General features: G+C 42.3%; 1 protein-coding gene across 1 annotated transcript in view; it reads right to left on the bottom strand.

Annotated features, from left to right (window-relative positions):
* The window catches only part of ipo11 (importin 11), a 255,541-nt gene that overhangs the window by 38,038 nt on the left and 197,866 nt on the right, over nucleotides 1-19,637 (bottom strand). Inside the window, exons 27-28 of the mRNA XM_014171158.3 lie at nucleotides 9,416-9,511; nucleotides 7,476-7,560 (exon numbers count right to left, since the gene is read on the bottom strand). Of these exons, the coding sequence (XP_014026633.1) occupies nucleotides 7,476-7,560; nucleotides 9,416-9,511 (181 nt within the window). The remainder of the gene's footprint in view (nucleotides 1-7,475; nucleotides 7,561-9,415; nucleotides 9,512-19,637) is intronic.

Genomic DNA, 19,637 nt, shown 5'->3' with positions numbered 1-19,637 from the left:
GTGGTGGGGTTATGGTATGGGCAGGCTTAAGCTACGGACAACGAACACAATTTCATTTTATCAATGGCAATTTGAATGCACAGAGATATTGTGACGAGATCCTAAGGCCCATTGTCGGGTCATTCCTCCACTGCCCTCACCTCATGTTTCAGCATGATAATGCACAATCCTATGTCACAAGGATCTGTACACAATTCCTAGAAGCTGAAAATGTTCCAGTTCCTCCATGGCCTGCATATTCACCAGACATGTTAACCACTGAGCAGTTTGGGATGGTCTGGATCGATGACGGACAGTGTGGTGCATTTCCCGCCAACATACAGCAACTTCGCAAAGCCATTGAAGAGGAATGGGACAACATCCCACAAGCCACATTCAACAGCCTGATCAACTCTATGCAAAGGGGATGTTACGTGCTGCATGAGGCAAATGGTGGTCACACCAGATACTGACTGGTTTTCTGATACACTCCCCTACCTTTTTTTAAGGTATCTGTGACCAACAGATGCATATATGTATTCCCAGTCATGTGAAATAAATAGATTAGGGCCTAATGAATTTATTTAAATTGACTGATTTCCTTATATGAACTGTAACTCGCAAAAATCTTAGAAATTGCTGCATGTTGCATTTATATTTTTGTTTCACGTAATTACAGATTTCTTGATTTATCAGATTAATTCTGACTATTTTGGGAAAGTGTATACTGGCTATGTTGTTGCTAAGGAGTCTCAAGAGGGACAAACAGTAATATTGCCGCTTTTTTCTCGCTTTTCAAGTTAAGGTCTTTTATTAAGGGAGTATGCAAGGCACAAACCTTTGCATCTCCTTGCTGAGTTCTGCTAGGAGCAATCCGAACCTAGTATGCGGGTGCCTTTAACCCATCAGCTGGGGAGTACTGGAAAGCAATACCAGGCTACTAGTGGATGATGCTCAGAGTATAAGAGTTAATGGGGGCTCTGCAAGACAAAATCTGAGAGGATAACCAATTTTGTCATTCACATTATGGTTCATAAACGGGATTATTTGGGCAGGTCAATGATCAGGGGCAAGTTCATCTCTTGTGGACAGACTATGTTAACGTAAATCGGACCATAGATCTGTATTTATAATATAAGCACCAATTGATGACAAGCAGCAATAGTTTTGGTGCTTGGGTTTTTCCATCAGTGGTAAACTTGGACAAATCAGGATTGGGTGAATGCAGGATTGGTGTGGTTTTGAAGGACAGCCTGGTGGTCAGTCTGTTTACGAGAGATAAAATGATGTAAACGTTCTGGTACCGTAGAGGTCATCCTGAAATGGGATGTGTGTGATAACAAGCAGCATTAGTTCAGGGGCTTAGGTTGTTTTAGTCACTTGTTATTTGGACAAATCACAATTTGGAGAGAGGGTGGAGCTCCTCTTTCCGGTTCCACTCCTAGCATTTATTCATATCTTCTCTTAATATGTATGGACACAAAACTTAATCGAGCATCTGGCCAATTATGCAAGACATTAGTTCTGGGTTAAAAGAGATTTGGGATAAATTTGACATACCACAAGACATTTCCATTAAAAGTAGTGTCCTATTTCTTCTGCTATTTAGAGGTAACAGATGGTAGCTAGGAAAAGCTGAACCCTTGAGAAACTCTTGAGGAAATTACGAGACAAAAACAGTCATTTCAGGATAATTCCTCTTCATTTTGAAGCGTACACAGTGATGTTTAGGCCAAAACAAAAGCAGCGGTGCATCTCTTTCACGCCATGTCTTCTGTTTGAGGACAGTAAATCTTGTGATCCCACAGAGAAAAGTGTGAGGAAGGAATGATCAATGAGAGCCATCACAACCACTCAGAACCAAAACAATCCAACTGAACACACTGAAAAAGTCCAGCTCTGACCCATTACGACTGGTTTTCAACCATATTGTTTTTCTTCACTTCTTCTACTGTAGGTTTGGGAATTGCCAAGGACCTCACGATACGATGACACTTAGGTGCTGATACGATATGTATTGCGATTCTATATTGTGATTTTATTGCAATTTGATGTTTCAAACATATTGCTCACCATATGTCTTTTGCAGAGGGACAACAGAGAACGAGTTTTGATCAGTCAGGGAAATAAAAGTGCTAAAACATATTGTCTCATTTAAAAAGAATACGGAGAACAAGCTATGAAAGAAAATTACTGGAGTTTGTGCATATACAGCCAACTAGCGCAAAAATAATACTGCGAAAGTCAAAATGATACATTGTCAAAAATAATATCCCGATATGCAACTATCAATTTTTCCCTCATCACTATTCTACTGTTGTATTTTTCATATCACGGGTTATGTGTAATCTAAATGCTTTTAGCTGTGGCGACAGGTTGATAGTTTATGTTTCAGAGTGTTTGAAGTTGATATTTAGTGTGTGTCCCCTTTCTGCTCCACTTCATACTTGATATCATCTTTAATAATATAAATTTGAAGCTGATTTAGAAGACTGTCTTTAACTCCAACATGCTCCGGGGGACATTTCCTGCCAGACACATACTTTACAAAAATGAAAAGTCTGAAGAAGCCAGAAGGAGGTTGGGATGTGACCCAGTTAGGGAGCTTGCCACTGGGGAGCGGGAAGGACTGTGACAATCAAGCTCCAAATCTTATTTGGAGGCTACACACATACAGTTACAGACACACCAGTCAAAACACTGATGGCAAACACAGATGGGCCAGCCAAAATCACTCCATCTGCAGGTCACTCCAAAAGACCGATACACGTACAATCATGTGCACAAATCAAATCCAGTTTTATTTGAATCCTACATTTATAGCAGTTACCCTGGCCTAAACTCCCAAAAGAGGCAGACAATTGTGTCCTGCACGGGGGTGCCACGCCTGAACAGTAAATATCAAATTAAAAATACAGAATAGCCTCTGAACAAAACCATCTATCCCACATTGTCACTCCACATTCTGACTCCAGCATCCCATCTTCCACACTGTGCCCATCACGCCACTGCCTCTGCTCCTAGTCAATTCTTCATCCTCTTCTTTTTGTTTCCCTCTTCTCTTGCCTCCTCCACCTATCCCTGATGCTCTCGTCTCAAAGTGCTGCCCCCACCCCTATTGATGTTCCTATGTCTTCCTCAATCCCTTCTTTATATGCTCAGTTTTTTTCTCTGTTCACCACCCATTATCGATGCGCTCTCCATTTTGCTCAAAGTGCTGTACAGTGTCTCTGTCTGGAGTTTGTGTATCTGAGGGTATGGTGTTTGTGAAAGACAGAGTGTGTGTATCTAGGACTACGTGTGTTTGTAAGACGGTGTGTATTTCAGTTGGATAATGGCCTAACTCTGAGTCCTGGTTTTCTTACACTACAAATGAGCAAGCATTAACCAAATTGCCTTGACCACACACACACACACACACACACACACACAGAGACACACACACACACACACACACACACACACACACACACACACACACACACACACACACACACACACACAGCCCTGGCATAGAGTCCCCTGAGGGTAGAGGGAGTAGAAACACAAATTACCATTGGATAAACAAGAGATCCAGAAGTCTGGACACACACACACACACACACACACTGAACGACCACACCCTGCTAGTACACACACCCACACACATAGTAGACTGATCGCAAGACACACCAGGGAAGCGCTCCACCCGGGTTTGTCTGTCAGTGAAAGAGGGAAAAGAAACAACAGAAGTCTGGGGGAACAACACAGCGTAACTTCAGATTTATCCCTCTGTTATTCTGTTCATCTTTTATTCAGACAGCAGAGCAGGGGGAAATCTTTTCATCCGAAAAGATACAACCATCATCTGCAAGCAGAGGGACCTCCAGGCATGAATAAAACAAAAGAACTAGAAAGGTAGATTTTGCAAGAAAAATTGTGTGACTTGCTTCAGCTGTCCAAATGTATTTTTATGTCAGTGGGAGAAGTGTAGAAGTTAAAATTGATAGAGGCTAGTGTTTAAAACGTGAGACTAGTGTAGTAGCAGAGGTAGTGACTGTATTATAAACAGTAGTGGAATAATATATTTTAGTTGTTTATTAACAGTACAAGTAGTTACTTCAGTAGTGGTGGAGGGAGGACGGATGGAGGGAAGGAGGGAGTGATGGCTGAAAAGATGTAAGGAGGGAGGGCAAGGAGGTATAGAGGAATGGAGAGGGAGAGAAATGAATCAAGAGAGAGATTGAGAGCAGAATGGAGTGATGGCGGGAAGGGAGGTATGATAGAGCTCACTCCGTCTTCCTGGCTGTTGTCTGTACATTATTGAGGTTCTACAGCGAGAGGTGAAGCATATATAATTAATATGAGGAGGAGACTGAAAAGGAGAGATGAGGATATTTCACCACACACACCGGTGAGAGTTGAACCTCGGCCAACACACACGGTTGTGAGGGTCATGGAATTTTGGATGACAGTAATTGGCCAGCCACATTTTTTCCCCCCTCACATTTTCTCCTCTCCTTCGCTCCTGACTGCATGTGCTGCCATAGAAATTTAATTAATACATTATATTTCTATGTTTGCTGCTGCTGCATTGTGCGGGGCGTTGCCTAGGCAACCGAAGACTCATTCGCTAGTTTCATCAAGGCGCAACAAAGTTTCATCACATTGTTAAAGGGATAGTTCACCCAAATTACACAATGACATTGGTTTGCTTACCTTGTAAGCAGTATGTGAATTAGGTGTGACAGCAATCCATGCTTTGGTTTAGTTGCCCTGGCACTGTGTCCACATGCTGATCTTTTAGCATTTGTGGCACAAACCCCAATCAAGTCATGGGACCGATATTAGCATTTTCAACGCGTAATTTTCCAAACATCTATGTGACTCTTGAGCTTCACAATCAATTTGAGATACTTTCAGATTATTTGGACATGATGCACAAAAAATGCTAATATCAGTCATTTGTGAACTATCCCTTTAAGAGTCCATATTACTGCATGAATGCCTGGCTATCTTCTGCCAGCTGTTCCCCCCCCCAAAATGGTTATGTCACCGTTAAACGGTAATTGTGCCAGCCCTACACACACAAACACTGTGCTGCTGTTACGGCTGCTGCATCTAAACCAACCCAGGCGTCACAAACACACATTACATCAGAAGAGATGTTCATATCTTACGCTTCAAGGGCCGAACCCCGGCATGAAATTTGCGCATGTAACCCGACTTACACAAAATTCTCCTATTGACATCCATTCATGATTGACAAAGCCAGGCAGTGTTGCATCTCAGGATAGGATCATTTCCATCCTAGGCCCACTGATTTAACGAGTTGGCACTTCTACGGCAATAATAGAGTTCAGAGTTGTTAACAGCTTCAAAACAAACTTTCCACACCTATGAGCTTGTTCAGTGGTTGGATGGATGGTGCTAAATGGTGTTTATTAATTTAGCTTCAGGCCGGTTCAGAGAAAGGCTACAGCTAGCTGAGAGAGAGAGAGAGGGAGAGAAACAGAGGAGGAGAAGGAGGAGGAGGAGAAAGGGAAACATAACAGCAGCACCTCCGGGCACTACAACACCTACCTGCTTGCAGACAAACTAAACCACACCTCCACATGCTCTTGTTAAAGCCTCCAATATACATGACATCTGAACGTCCCTGAATGGAGATCGAGACCATATGCATTTCCATAAATTACCACTATATCAAGCTTTGGGAGAATGAGAGTTACAGATGATACATTTTCTGCACTATTTTGTGCAGCACCTGAACAAAGGGGATACAAATATGGATATACCGCCACACAGGCACAAACGCACGCACACACACTTCGAGTGTTTAATAAGTGAAGCTACACTTGTAGTACAACCAGGAGTCGTGGCTTATGGAGTGGACACAGGGAGCCCCAGACGTCACTTAGCCAAAGGTCACTGTTGATGGGACACTGTAGCAGTACATAAACATGCCACTTAGAAACAGGTACACTGTTACACATACACAGGCCAAATGCTACCTCACAGACTGTTGCATACAATTTTGCCAGGTGACACACAGAGGACACAAACAGGGTACACTTGCATGCACACACAACATTATTCAATTGCGCAGGTGAGACACTCACTGGCATGCTAATGTGTTGATTGTGCAGTCTGATGAGGTCTGGAAACACCAATGTTTAAAATATTTAATCGAAATAGCGATTGAGGAGCAAGTGTCTAGTGTTAGACTGGTGTCAGTCTAGGCAGTTTAGTGCAGTTTGTCCATTCTACCTCAGAGGTCTACTCATTGTCCCCCTGTTGATGTATGTCTGCTGCTTTTAAACAGCTCCCATTGAAGTGGCTTGAGACCTTGTCTAATGCTACGCAGGGCGGTGCATATGCGCAGTTAATCTGTCTCTTTAATGGAGGCTAGGGAAAGGGTTTCCGCCCTGCGACGAGCAGCACTAGAGATGTGAGCAGGAGTGCGTGTGGGTGTTTTGCTACACTCTAGACTAAGAGTGCTCTGACTGGGCCTTGTTCCATTCTATTACTGTCACACAGGTGGTAGGGGGCTGTGTCCCAGATCACACAACTACTGAAGCAAACCCACCTGCTAGAAACAACGCTTGAGTGCACAGAGAGGGAGAGAGAGGCTGTGCAGGTGTGAGATATCCCCGTGTTGGACTGGGGATCTAAGGCAGAACATTTAGCGCTCTTCTACACTTAAAAAAACGAATATGATCTCCCCTTGCTGGCTAGCTAGCAGATCAACAATGTGTGTGTGTGTGTGCGAGAGAGACAGAGAGAGAGAGAGAGAGAGAGAGAAAGAGAGAGAAAGAGACAGAGAGAGACAGAGAGAGACAGAGAGAGACAGAGACAGAGAGAAAGAGAAAGTGAGAAAGAGAGAGACAGAAAGAGAGAAAGAGAGCGAGAGAAAGAGAGAGAGAGAGAGAAAGAGTCAGACTGAACACAGCGACCATCCTTCAAGGGAGCTGCGCTGGAAAAAGCAGTGCCAGCTGTGTGTGTGTGTTATAGTGCTGCTGTCTCTTTGTGCTCGGCTGTCTTACCCTCAGGGGAAACATCAGGGGTCTGGGCTGAGGTGATAAGTGCTGTGGGACACCGCCACAGTGCCGACATAAACAAACATGCAAACAAAACCATGCGAGCACGCACATACACTCACACACGTATACACTCGTTCCCACACACCCCTGTGCGTAGATGCGCACCAACACACCAACTTATCCAACCTGTTTAGGAGAGTAAGCGGGCGGTTGGTAGAGTCATTCTTTAATATATAGCGTTATTATTTTACCCACTGTGAACCACCTGTGGAGCCTGCAGAGGAACCATGATTGTCCACAGACACACAGCGGGACGGACACACGTAAAACGAGAAACATGGCTCAGAAAGTTGCCAATGGTTTGAAACAAAAACCTAATTACAACACGCTCTGCAGTGGGGAGAAAATGCTGTGGTTGTAATTTAACGGGACACACTGTCCTCTGTCTCTGTGTGTGAGTGTGTATAGACTCACCAGTTTCTTCCTCTTGTCCTGTTCTGTGGGAGGCTCCTCATCGTCAGTCAGCTTGGGTTCCTCGAAATGGCTCATCAACATACAGCTAGCAGAGAGAAACACACACACACAGTTACACATGGACAGACAGACATGTACCAACATATACATGCACCCTACGCACGCATACATACACGCACCGCACACAGACACATGTACAATGCGCCAACACATATGGCCCAACGGTAGGCCCATGAATCATGCAGCCGCGTGATTGATAATGCAGTAGTGAATGCATCATAGACATGGTGACTGTGATGAAGAGTCTTCGAGGGGAGAGAACCTTAGGGCATGACATCATCTAAAACGTATGATGCACTGACGACACTGCGGCATCACTCTCGTATATCATACACACCATATATCGCTGCATACACAAACATTCACGCATTCATTCACATACATATTTACACACAAAAGTATTATACCGGTGATTCTCATGAAACCAGTTTTAAACATGTCTATAGCAAATTGAGCTACAAAACCATGATGCATCTGCATATATCAACTAGCATTCTGAGGACTAAGATGTTTAGTTTTTGGCAAAGTGTCTTATTATAAATACATTTTATCCCAAAGCTCTGGTAATTTTTATAAAATGTTAAATTAGAAAAACCTAACATGCATGAACAAAACACAAAATGTTGCTGTTGTTTGTCCATAAATCATAAAAAAGGTTATAATAGTTGAAGTTTACATTAAACTATAATATCTATTACGTACAAAGTGTCTGTGGACACTGTCAAGTTTCTGTAAAAATGGCAATCTAGAGAAGTAGTAGAACTTCATTTATTTGCTTAATGTATATGCATTCAGAATGAGGTTCTTATTCTCAAACACCCCTTTGACCCCACTTCACCTTCGCATTACCGAAAAGGCTAAAGCACAAATTGGGTAAAGATGTCAAATACAATTTGATTATAATTGTATAATTACATTTTTAATATTTTCATTTTAAATGGTGTTTAACTCAGGCTTTAATTAGTGGAGCAACATAAAAAATATATTTGAAAATGATTAAATATTTTTGGACTGTCACGGTAATGAGAACTTTGTGGAAATTGTGGTAAAATGCATAATATCTGATCGAAAAACATAATAATTATGAAAAAGATAAGTACAGATCTAATCTCAATGATCCAAGAGGCAATGTCGTGAAAATATGACAAGATTTTTGGGTCAAATGTCAGTTTTGTGAGAATGAGCCACACATGGATACGCACACACGCATACAAAGACACAACCATGGTGGTGACAAACTACCCAGTAATCCCTCACTATTTGCATCAACTTTTTATTTCCATCAGTGTGTCTGCTTATTGCATTTGCAAACAATAAAAGCAAGAAACCTTCCATTTGCTAGGATGCGCAGAGCTGATTCCTAACAACTTTCAACAACAGCCAAAATAACTCCACGTGCCAGTTTGCTGTCTGGGCGGGGATCGGTAGCGCTAGGGCTGCTATCATATGTCTGGGGTAAACACTATTACGCTGTGCACCATTGTTCCCTGTGCCATTTCACGCACCATTAAATCCCCAGATTGGCACAGCCACAGAGAGGTGTTACGTTGAACCACCACACCTCCTCTTCATGGGATTACATTACTTTATCAAACTTTCTCTCTAGGCTTTTGGGGTTTGATGTCTTTCAGATTCCTACCGCTGATTCTTATTTCATGTAGGCGCCCTCAGATTTCTAACCATAGACACCGTGGTTCTTGCATTCTGTTTCTCACGTTCACACAGTTTAAATGATCAGGCTAAATCCATTTTACGTCACATGTATTTCCATTTCTGTCATCAGTTCTATTGACTGTCGTTGTGGTCATGCTATGGGCAAGCTATGGTCATAATGTGGTTGTGCTGTGGTCGTGTTCTGGTTGCGTTCAGGTCAGACGTACTCTTTGAGGGTTCCTGTGTCGGAGTCTTCTGTCATCACGTCATGCAGCGCCTCCACACAGATGTTGATGATGCCACAGAACTTCTCCTGGACCACACTGGAACACAAAAAGTCACATTAAAGACAAACTGCATCAACACACATTCACAACAAACTGCAAAACAACAACGAAAACAAGACCATGAACAACAACCATTTAAGATAACTCTGTTGTTGTGTTCCAGTGTAACACACAGAATATATCCACACTGAGACACAATAAGAGACAGTTTCTTCTGGATCATCCACAGTGTCCGGTATCAAACAGGTGGATCAATGGTCCCTTTGAGAATTGTGTGTGTTCCCGCGTGGCTCAGCTGGTAGAGCATGGCACTTGCAACACCAGGGTTGTGGGTTCGATTCCCACAGGGGACAAATATGAAAATGGGTGCGTGCTCAGCCCCCTCCTGTACTCCCTGTTCACCCACGACTGCGTGGCCGTGCACGCCTTCAACTCAATCATCAAGTTTGCAGGCGACATAACAGTAGTGGGCTTGATTACCAACAACGACGAGACAGCCTACAGGGAGGAGGTGGGGGCACTCGGAGTGTGGTGTCAGGAAAACAACCTCTCACTCAACGTCAACAAAGGAGATGATCGTGGACTTCAGGAAACAGCAGACCCCCCCTATCCAAATCGACGGAACAGCAGTGGAGAAGGTGGAAAATGTTAAGCTCCTCGGCATACACATCACAGACAAACTGAAATGGTCCACAAACTTTTACAGATGCACAATCGAGAGCATCCTGTAGGGCTGTATCACAGCCTGGTACGGCAACTGCACCGCCCTTAACCACAAGGCTCTCCAGAGGGTGGTGCAGTCTGCACTATGTATCACCGGGGGCAAACTACCTGCCCTCCATGACACCTACACCACCCGATGTCACAGGAAGGCCAAAAAGATCCTCAAGGACAACAACCACCCGAGCCACTGCCTGTTCACCCCGCTACCATCCAGAAGGCGAGGTCAGTACAGGTGCATCAAAGCTGGGACCGAGAGACTGAAAAACAGCTTCTATCTCAAGGCCATCAGACTGCTAAACAGCAATCACTAACTCAGAGAGGCTGCTGCGTACATTGAGACCCAATCACTGGCCACTTTAATAAATGGATCACTAGTCACTTTAAATAATACCACTTTAATAATGTTTAAATATCCTACATTACTCATATCATATGTATATACTGTATTTTATACATTCTATTGCACCTTGCCTATGCTGCTCGGCCATCGCTCATCCATATATTAATATGTACATATTCTCATTCACCCCTTTAGATTTGTGTGTATTAGGTAGTTGTTGGGAAATTGTTAGATTACTTGTTAGATATTACTGCACTGGCGAAATTAGAAGCACAAGCATTTTGCTACACTCGCATTAACATCTGCTAACCATGTGTATGTGATCTATAACATTTGAGTTGATTTGTCCCAGAGTCTGTTTGGGCTATTTATTTCTTGACACGCTGACCAATAGAATACATAAACTTTTCTACTATGGGGGATAGTAGATTGACATAGGCTAGTAATGTTGCTGTTCATTACTCGTCTTGTTGGCTGAGGAAAAGTAAAATGGACTGTTACGTCACACAAAACTTGAAAAAGCCATAGATCCACATGGGTAAAATCATCGAGGATAACACACAAAGTCTGGGATTTTTTTCCATTATGGTCCTCAGAATATGGTAAGGAGGAACACACATGGTTGCATCCTCGACTTGGATGTTGTGTGAATAATAATTCAGAGGCGAAAGAAATGCAAACCTATTTAGGAGGGGGTGCTGGCTAGCGGAGTAGAACAGTTGAAAAATTAAAGGAGCAGCAGCACACTCTAGGAGCTCAGATGCAATAATTTAAAACCTAATAATATCCAACGTTTCGACAGAAAATATGTCTTCGTCAGGGTTAATAATTACCATAATCTAAATGTGATTTGTCATTCTGAGCACCTTGGGTGGATGATCAAATTAGCTTAAGCACCCAATGCATATGGGTCCGGAAGATTTCTCCAATGTCCGGTAAATTAAAAATGTTGCCGATCATGTGTGGCTGATGTCACAGAAACGATATTGAAGCGCCATGTGTGAAGCGCCATGTGTGTGCCAAACATGTACAGAGCATTTGGAAAGTATTCAGACCCCTTGACTAGCTCCACATATTCTTACATTACAGCCTTGTTCAAAAATGGATTAAATAAATAAAAACCTCCTCAATCTACACACAATACAGGTTTAGAAATGTTTGCAAATGTAAATATTTAAGTATTTATAAACTGAGCTCAGGTGCATCCTGTTTCCATTGATCATCCTTGAGATGTTTCGACAATTTGATTGGGGTCCACCTGTGGTAAATTCAATTGATTGGAGATGATTTGGCAAGGCACACACCTGTCTATACAAGGTCCCACAGTTGACTTTGCATGCCAGAGCAAAAACCAAGCAATGAAGTTGAAGGAATTGTCCGTCGAGCTCCGAGACAAGATTGTGTCGAGGCACAGAACTGGGGAAGGGTACCAAAAACTATCTGCAGCATTGAAGGTCCCCAAGAACACAGTGGCCGCCATCATTCTTAAATGAAAGAAGTTTGGAACCACCAAGACTCTTCCTAGAGCTGGTCGCCCTGCTAAACTGAGCAATAAGGGGAGAAGGGCCTTGGTCAGGGAAGTGACCAAGAACCTGATGGTCACTGTGACAGAGCTCCAGAGCTCCTCTGTAGAGATGGGAGAACCTTCCAGAAGGACAACCATCTGTGCAGCACTCCACCAATCAGGCCTTTATGGTAGTGGCCAGACGGAAGCCAATCTTCAGTAAAAAGGCATATGACAGCCAGCTTTGAGTTTGCCAAAAGGCACCTAACGGACTCTGACCATGAGAAACAAGTTTCTCTGGTCTAATGAAAGCAAGATTGAACTCTTTGCCTGAATGCCAAGCGTCACATCTGGAGGAAACCTGGCACCATCCCTACGGTGAAGCATGGTGGTGGCAGCATCCTGCTGTGGGGATGTTTTTCAGCAACAGGGACAAGGAGACTAGTCAGGATTGAGGGAAAGATGAACGGAGAAAAGTACAGAGAGATCCTTGATAAAAACCTGCTCCAGAGCGCTCAGGGCCTCAGATTGGGGCGAAGATTCCCCGCCCAACAGGACAACGATCCTAAACACAGCCAAGACAATGAAGAGTGGTTTCGGGACAAGTTTCAATGTCGAGTGGCCCAGCCAAAACCCGGACTTGAATCCGAGCGAACATCTCTGGAGAGACCAGAAAATAGCTGTGCATCGATGCTCACCATCCAACCTGACAGAACTTGAGAGGATCTGCAGAAAAGAATGGGGGAAACTCCCCAAATACAGGTGTGCCAAGCTTATAGCGTCATACCCAAGAATACTCAAGGCTGTAATCGCTGCCAAGGGTGCTTCAACAAAGTACTGAGTAAAGGGTTTGAATACTTAACGCAAATTTAGGTTTATTTTTTTGTAACAATTTCTTTAAAAAAAAACGTTTTCTTTGTCATTATGGGGTATTGTGTGTACTGTAGATTGACGAGAAAAAACGAAACAATTTAATCAATTTTAGAATAAGGCTGTAATGTAACAAAATTTAGAAAAGGTCAAGGGGTATGAATACTTTCCGAATGCACTGTATGTGAGCAAACGTGAATGTCTACATGGAGAACAGTGATATCCCCGGGGACCATGGGACATACAGTATCAGTCAAAAGTGTGGACAAACCTACTCATTCAAGGGTTTTCCTTTATTTGAACTATTTTCTACATTGTTGAATAATAGTGAAGACATCAAAACTATGAAATAACACACATAGAATCATGTAGTAACCATAAAATTGTTAGACAAATCAAAAAATATGTTATATTTGAGATTCTTCAAAGTAGACACCCTTTGCCTTGATGACAGCTTTGCACACTCTTGGCATTCTCTCAACCAGCTTCATGGGGCGGCAGGTAGCCTAGTGGTTAGAGCGTTGGACTAGTAACCGAAAGGTTGCAAGATCGAATCCCCAAGGTGACAAGGTAAAAATGTGTCGTTCTGCCCCTGAACAAGGCAGTTAACCCCCTGTTCTTAGGCCGACATTAAAAATAAGAATTTGTTCTTAACTGACTTGCCTAGTTAAATAAAGGTAAGTAAAAAGAGGAATACTTTTCCAATAGTCTTGAAGGATTTCCCACCTATGCTGAGCCCTTGCTGGCTGCTTTTCCTTCACTCTGCTGTTCAACTTATCCTAAACCATCTCAATTGGGTTGAGGTCGGGTGATTGTTTAGGCCAGGTCATCTGATGCAGCACTCCATCACTCTCCTTCTTGGTCACATAGCCCTTACACAGCCTGGAGGTTGGTTTTGGGTCATTGTCATGTTGTAAAACAAATGATAGTCCCACGAAGCGCAAACCAGATGGGATGGCGTAACACTGCAGAATGCTGTGGTAGCCATGCTGGTTAACTGTGCCTTGAATTCTAAATAAACCACTGACAGTGTCACCAGCAAAGCACCCCCACACCCCCTCCTCCATGCTTCACGGTGGAAACCACACATAGGGAGATCATCCAATTCACCTATTCTGCGTCTCACAAAGACACAACGGTTGGAACCAAAAATCTCAAATTTGGACTCATCAGACCAAAAGGACAGATTTTCCACCAGTCTAATGTCCATTGCTCGTGTTTCTTGGCACAAGCATGTCTCTTCTTCTTATTGGTGTCCTTTAGTAGTGCTTTCTTTGCAGCAATTCTACCATGAAGGCCTGATTCACACAGTCTCCTCTGAACAGTTGATGTTGAGATGTGTCTGTTACTTGAACTCTGTGAAGCATTTATTTGGGCTGCAATCTGAGGCGCAGTTAACTCGAATGAACTTTTGAGCAGCGGTAACTGGGTCTTCCTTTCCTGTGGCGGTCCTCATGAGAGCCAGTTTCATTATAGCACTTGATGGTTTTTGCGAGAGCACTTGAAGAAACTTTCAAAGGTCTTGATATTTTCCAGATTGACTGACTTTCATGACTTAAAGTAATGCTATTGTTTTTCTTTGCTTATTTGAGCTGTTCTTGCCATAATATGGACCTGGTCTTTTACCAAATAGGGCTATCTTCTGTATACCACCTCTACATTGTCACAACACACCTGTTAATTGAAATGCATTCTAGGTGACTATGTCATGAAGCTGGTTGAGAGAATGCCAAGAGTGTGCAAACCTGTCATCAAGCCAAAGGTGGCTACTTTGAAGAAACTCAAAAATAAACTATATTTGGTTACTACTGTACATGTTTCCATATGTGTTATTTCATAGTTTATGTCTTCACTATTATTCAACAATGTAGAAAATAGTAAAAAATAAAGAAAAACCCTTGAATAAGTAGGTGTGTCCAAAACTTTGACTGGTACTTTATGTCAGACAACCCTGGAGCAGAGGATCAAAGAACATATTTAACATCACGTTGGGCCTCAACTTCCACTACAACACACATTACTCCCCTTGTGTGTCGCGTCTATGTTCATCCTCACCTATTCCCTTTCTCGCTCATACCATTTCTTGCCACATATTCCACTTTTCTCTTTCCCGCTCGCCCTCCCTCTTGGTCTTTCTACTTGCTTTGTTTCTCTGTCTGGCTGTCAGTGTCAGTCTGTCTGTTGGTTTCACTCATCTACCACTCACCTACTTTTGTTTCCAAGAACCCAATACTTGGCAGGCATAAAAACACATAGGCCTATTGTGAAATTTCAGTATTTCCTCCCTCTATGAACTAACGAAACTAATACCTAAAAGGGAATGAAGAGAACACCTCTCTAAGATTCAACACCTGCTCTAGTCTACACACATACTAGGCCATTAGATTGGAAAATATTATCTAAGGTTCAAATGCTAATAGCACGGTCTGAGCAAGCAAAATCCCTCAAAGGTTGAGTACCCCTAACATTCTAAAGACATCTCTATCAACTTTCCAGCGCTGTGTATGAAAGGGATAATAATGTAATAATAAATGACTAATAAGCATCAGCGGTCTAAATGGGGGCTATAATAATAAAATGCCATTTAGCAGACACTTTTATCCAAAGCCACTTACAGTCATGCGTGGATACATTTTACGTGTGGGTAGTCCCAGGAATCGAACCCACTATCCTGGCATTGCAAGCGCCATGCTATACCAAGTGAGCTACAGATGACCACAAAGCTGGGTGTGAGTAGCGAAGGCCAAGCTTGTATTTCAGACATTGATTTGGAGAGACAGGAAAGTCGATTCCATTCTAGTGACAGGGATTTAAGTTTGGCTGGAGAGAGCAGATGGGATGGAGAGGGGTAAAGTGACTTCATTGATTATCCATGTGTAGTAATCTGTAGCGTGTATGTGTTGATAGATATTGGATTGGGAAGGAGTTGGGCAAAACCATTTATTTGGGATTTGATGGTACTTTAACGTATGCCTTTTAATGAGGCACAATGATGGTACCTCGACATCTGCTGAAGCACGTGTAAAAAAAATAAAAATAAATGTAGGGTGGAAAATTCTTGCTAAACTAGCCCACTGGTAGTGCTTTATTTGACAGCCATGTTTCAGTGATAACATCAGTGTTAGGTGGTAACCATGGTTACTATCTTGGCGGGAGAGAGACCGGGGAGACATGAAGTGAGGGAGGGAAAAGACAGTGAACAAGAAAGAGAGGGTGAAAGAAGATCTAGATAAGAAAATTCTGCCAATAAGACAAGCAAAGAACACATATTAGAAAGCAGGGAATGAGAGGGCAGTGATTGAAAATGAGAGGACAGAGAGACACATTTTTCTCTAATGTGGTGAAAACCGATGGGGAAGACAAGGTCCAGCCACCATTTGATAGATTATATCTTTGATGCACTGAGCTGACCTATCAGTGCTTGACTTTGGCAGGAGCTCATCGGAGTGGAGTGCCGGCACCTAAAATCTTTTGCTCCTGCACCAAATTATAAACCGTACCGGCACCCAAATTGAGTACCGGCACCTATTTCAGACCAAGTCAAGCACTACAATCTATTAAACATCTGATGACACATTCACCAGAGTTCGTTACGTTGGACCTTCAAGCCGTTTCAGTTTTCTGCATGTCATCCTACATGTTTTACTTATTCATAGGTTCCAACAGTTCATATAGGTTGAATTATTGAGGGCACGCATCTGTGAGTATATGTAGCTGGCTGGTTCCAGTTCAACCTCAAGCCCCACTCCCTAGCAAGCTAGCTAACTAACTAAGTTACTAGCTAGCCTTCTCACAAGTTATTTGCTAGCTAACTAGCTTACTATCTAACTAACATTAACTAAGTAGCTTCCTAACTGACTAACAAATATTAGCTAACTAACAAATTAGCTAACTAAATAACAGCTCTGAAAAGGACTATGCTGTCAAAATTACGCTTCCTTCGGAAAGCTGAGGATACAGAATTTCAGTTACTTTAATGTTTCCCATTGAACACCCAATGCCTGGGGGAAAAAACATTTCATAGATTCATTATTTGAGTCATTCTTTGAAAGGGTGAGAACAGAGTGGGTTGGCCATACCAATGGAATGAAACGAGAGGGGAAAATAACTTGAGATAAAGAGGGCAGTGGAGCTTCAAACTCAGCGTCAAACTTGTGAGTGGATGGATAGTCGAGACAAATTTTTTTTCTAACTAACCCATGATAGACCTCAGCCTGTAATGGGAGCAAATGAATCCTAGCGGGCAGAACAAGCAAGGAGGTGGGCAGAGCCAAGCGATCCTATTGGCGCATTCTAGCATATTTTCGTTAGGGAATGCCTACTCTAAAGCGCATATGTGCAATAACTCAATTCGCCCTTGCACTCCTAAACAACGCTATTTTTAAAAACATTGGCAAAGGATAAAGTCAAGAGATCCAAGGTAGAGATAAAATGTTTCATTGATGCGAAAATAAGCAGACAAAATACATCTCGCTCCATCTTCTCCCACTACTGGCCACTGGGCTTCTTCTCATCAACATAATTCGTGGTGAGTGGAAATGCCAACCGGAAAATGTATACATCCGGTGAAACATCTGGCTCATTGTTCGATTTGTGGTCGAGCCGGCCGGAGTCAAAGTCAGCCAATAAGCTTTATTTTGTAGAATGAGTAGCTTTTTCATACTCTTGACAAAATGTCTGTCAATAGCTGGCAATTGTCCGTTGTACATATGCTGTCGTTTTGCCATAGTAATAATGTACAGCTACCCCTTTGGTACAACATTTCTACCCTCAAGTCTAAACATGCATTGCTGTTTCCATATTAACATTGAAATTATTGCTTGAATCAATGGCTAAGAGAAAACAACCATACTGAAAGAAGCCTCAAACTGCAAATCTTAAAAACAGACAATAAACTAAAGAAAAACTGTTCTGATGCCACCTCACATAACAGTCTGAACAAGGTGCATGAAAGGTAGAGCCAAACAACTATACAAATGACATTTAGACACTTTTGGAGGACTACATCTTACGCCAACAGACAAACTTGTCTCGGATACTTTCCTATTTCCAGTCATGCGTTCAATAACATTTTAATACTTTAATAACCTTGCTGTGTAACACGCACTATTGGACACCCCTACCCTTAATCTCCTGATATTAGTGTCAGGCTTGGCCGTCATGGCAACCGATTGAAGTAGGCGTCCGGCGTCATATTAAAGATCTCTTATCACAAGTGAGGCTGTGTCAGTTCGAATTCCGTTCTGCTCGACACCTCGTTCGTGATTATTTACCAATGGGTGTCACCCCACCTCCATTCCAGAGGAGATAAAAACATGGACGTGTCAGGGAAGCCAAAGAGCGTCCTCGAGGAGCAAGGAAAGACACATTCTTACTGTATGTACCATCTAGGACGTATTTCAGTGTCGTTCGAACAAACTTGCAGTTTTCTACATTTCCGGTTCTGTGGTGGAATTTGGGTTGATTTGATTGAACTCAGCCTGTATTTTTTATGTATTCTGTGACTTGAGGACGTTCCCAGCTGGGAAACTTCTATCTCCCTCTTGAGATCTCAAAATAACAAAAGCAACAGTATAAATGCCACAATTGAGTAACTTCTTACGAACTGATTCTCTCTTTAGCTGTTTGACCACAATCAGCAAAGCAGTAACTCATTCACTTTAGTTTCATTGTAATGCTATACAATCCTTGTAGTTCCACACATATGCTGGAAGATTGGCATGCCAATTTACCAGGTCAAACAAAATACAAATGACCATGGACCATGGCACTCTTCCATGAAACTGACCACACAATTTATGCATGCTAAGTAGAGGATATAACAACCTATAAGCTAGGATTCCAAAATGTGTACTTTACTTATATAAAGACTTGCAAAAGTCCTTTTAAACTTGACCAAGTAGGTGATAATCATATGACCAAAAAACAGGAGGACCGAAAGTCCAATAAGCTATCCTCTGCTGATAAATAAAAGCTACATTTCCTTCAATGGCTTACAGACTAACACAAACCCATTGATAAACAACCTTTTTTTTTTTACAGTGAAAGAAATAGTGATGGATGGACTGAATAAGTAAGCATTTCACCGGTCGGTCTACAGCACACCTGTTGTTTACGAAGCATGTGACGAATAAAAATGGATGATTCATTTTTTGTTGAATAGTTTATGGTGAGCTAAATGCTCACTTTTAAAAGAAAATGAAGGGGGACTGAAGTGGTACCCCACTCAGACCAACACCTCTCTAGCCACTTCAAACCAGAACACTGATTTACATTCAGTGACAGAAAATAAACTAGTCATCCAACATCATTATCATAAGATAGGACAAGGGGAGGCTGCAAAATTAAATCATTGAAATGTAAGTGGCAAGGAACAGTTAGTGAGTGGAATAATTGCATATTAAAGGAGACGGAGTAGTTATCTGAAGCCACAGTGTTATCAGATATTTACATTAAATTACTGGCAAAGCAGAAGAAGCTGTTATCCCCATCGGACACACACGATAGTCAATTTACACAAAACAATGATTTTTGTATCTCCATTTATTTATGGATTGCACTGACTAAGTCGCTGTGGATAAAAGCATCTGCTAAATAAGGGCTTCCCAAACTTAGCCATTGTAGTAGTTGGAATTCGGTTCAATCGCAGTGGATCGAATCATGTGAATCAAAATAATCATTTGTGAATCGGGAACAGGCGTCTAATTTTAGGAAAAAATACTTTG

The sequence above is a fragment of the Salmo salar genome, chromosome 24, assembly GCF_965601325.2.
Source record: "Salmo salar chromosome 24, fSalSal1, whole genome shotgun sequence".
Taxonomy (NCBI): domain Eukaryota; kingdom Metazoa; phylum Chordata; class Actinopteri; order Salmoniformes; family Salmonidae; genus Salmo; species Salmo salar.
Note: the sequence above shows the minus strand (reverse complement) of the source record. Positions and strands in the feature narration are given on the sequence as shown.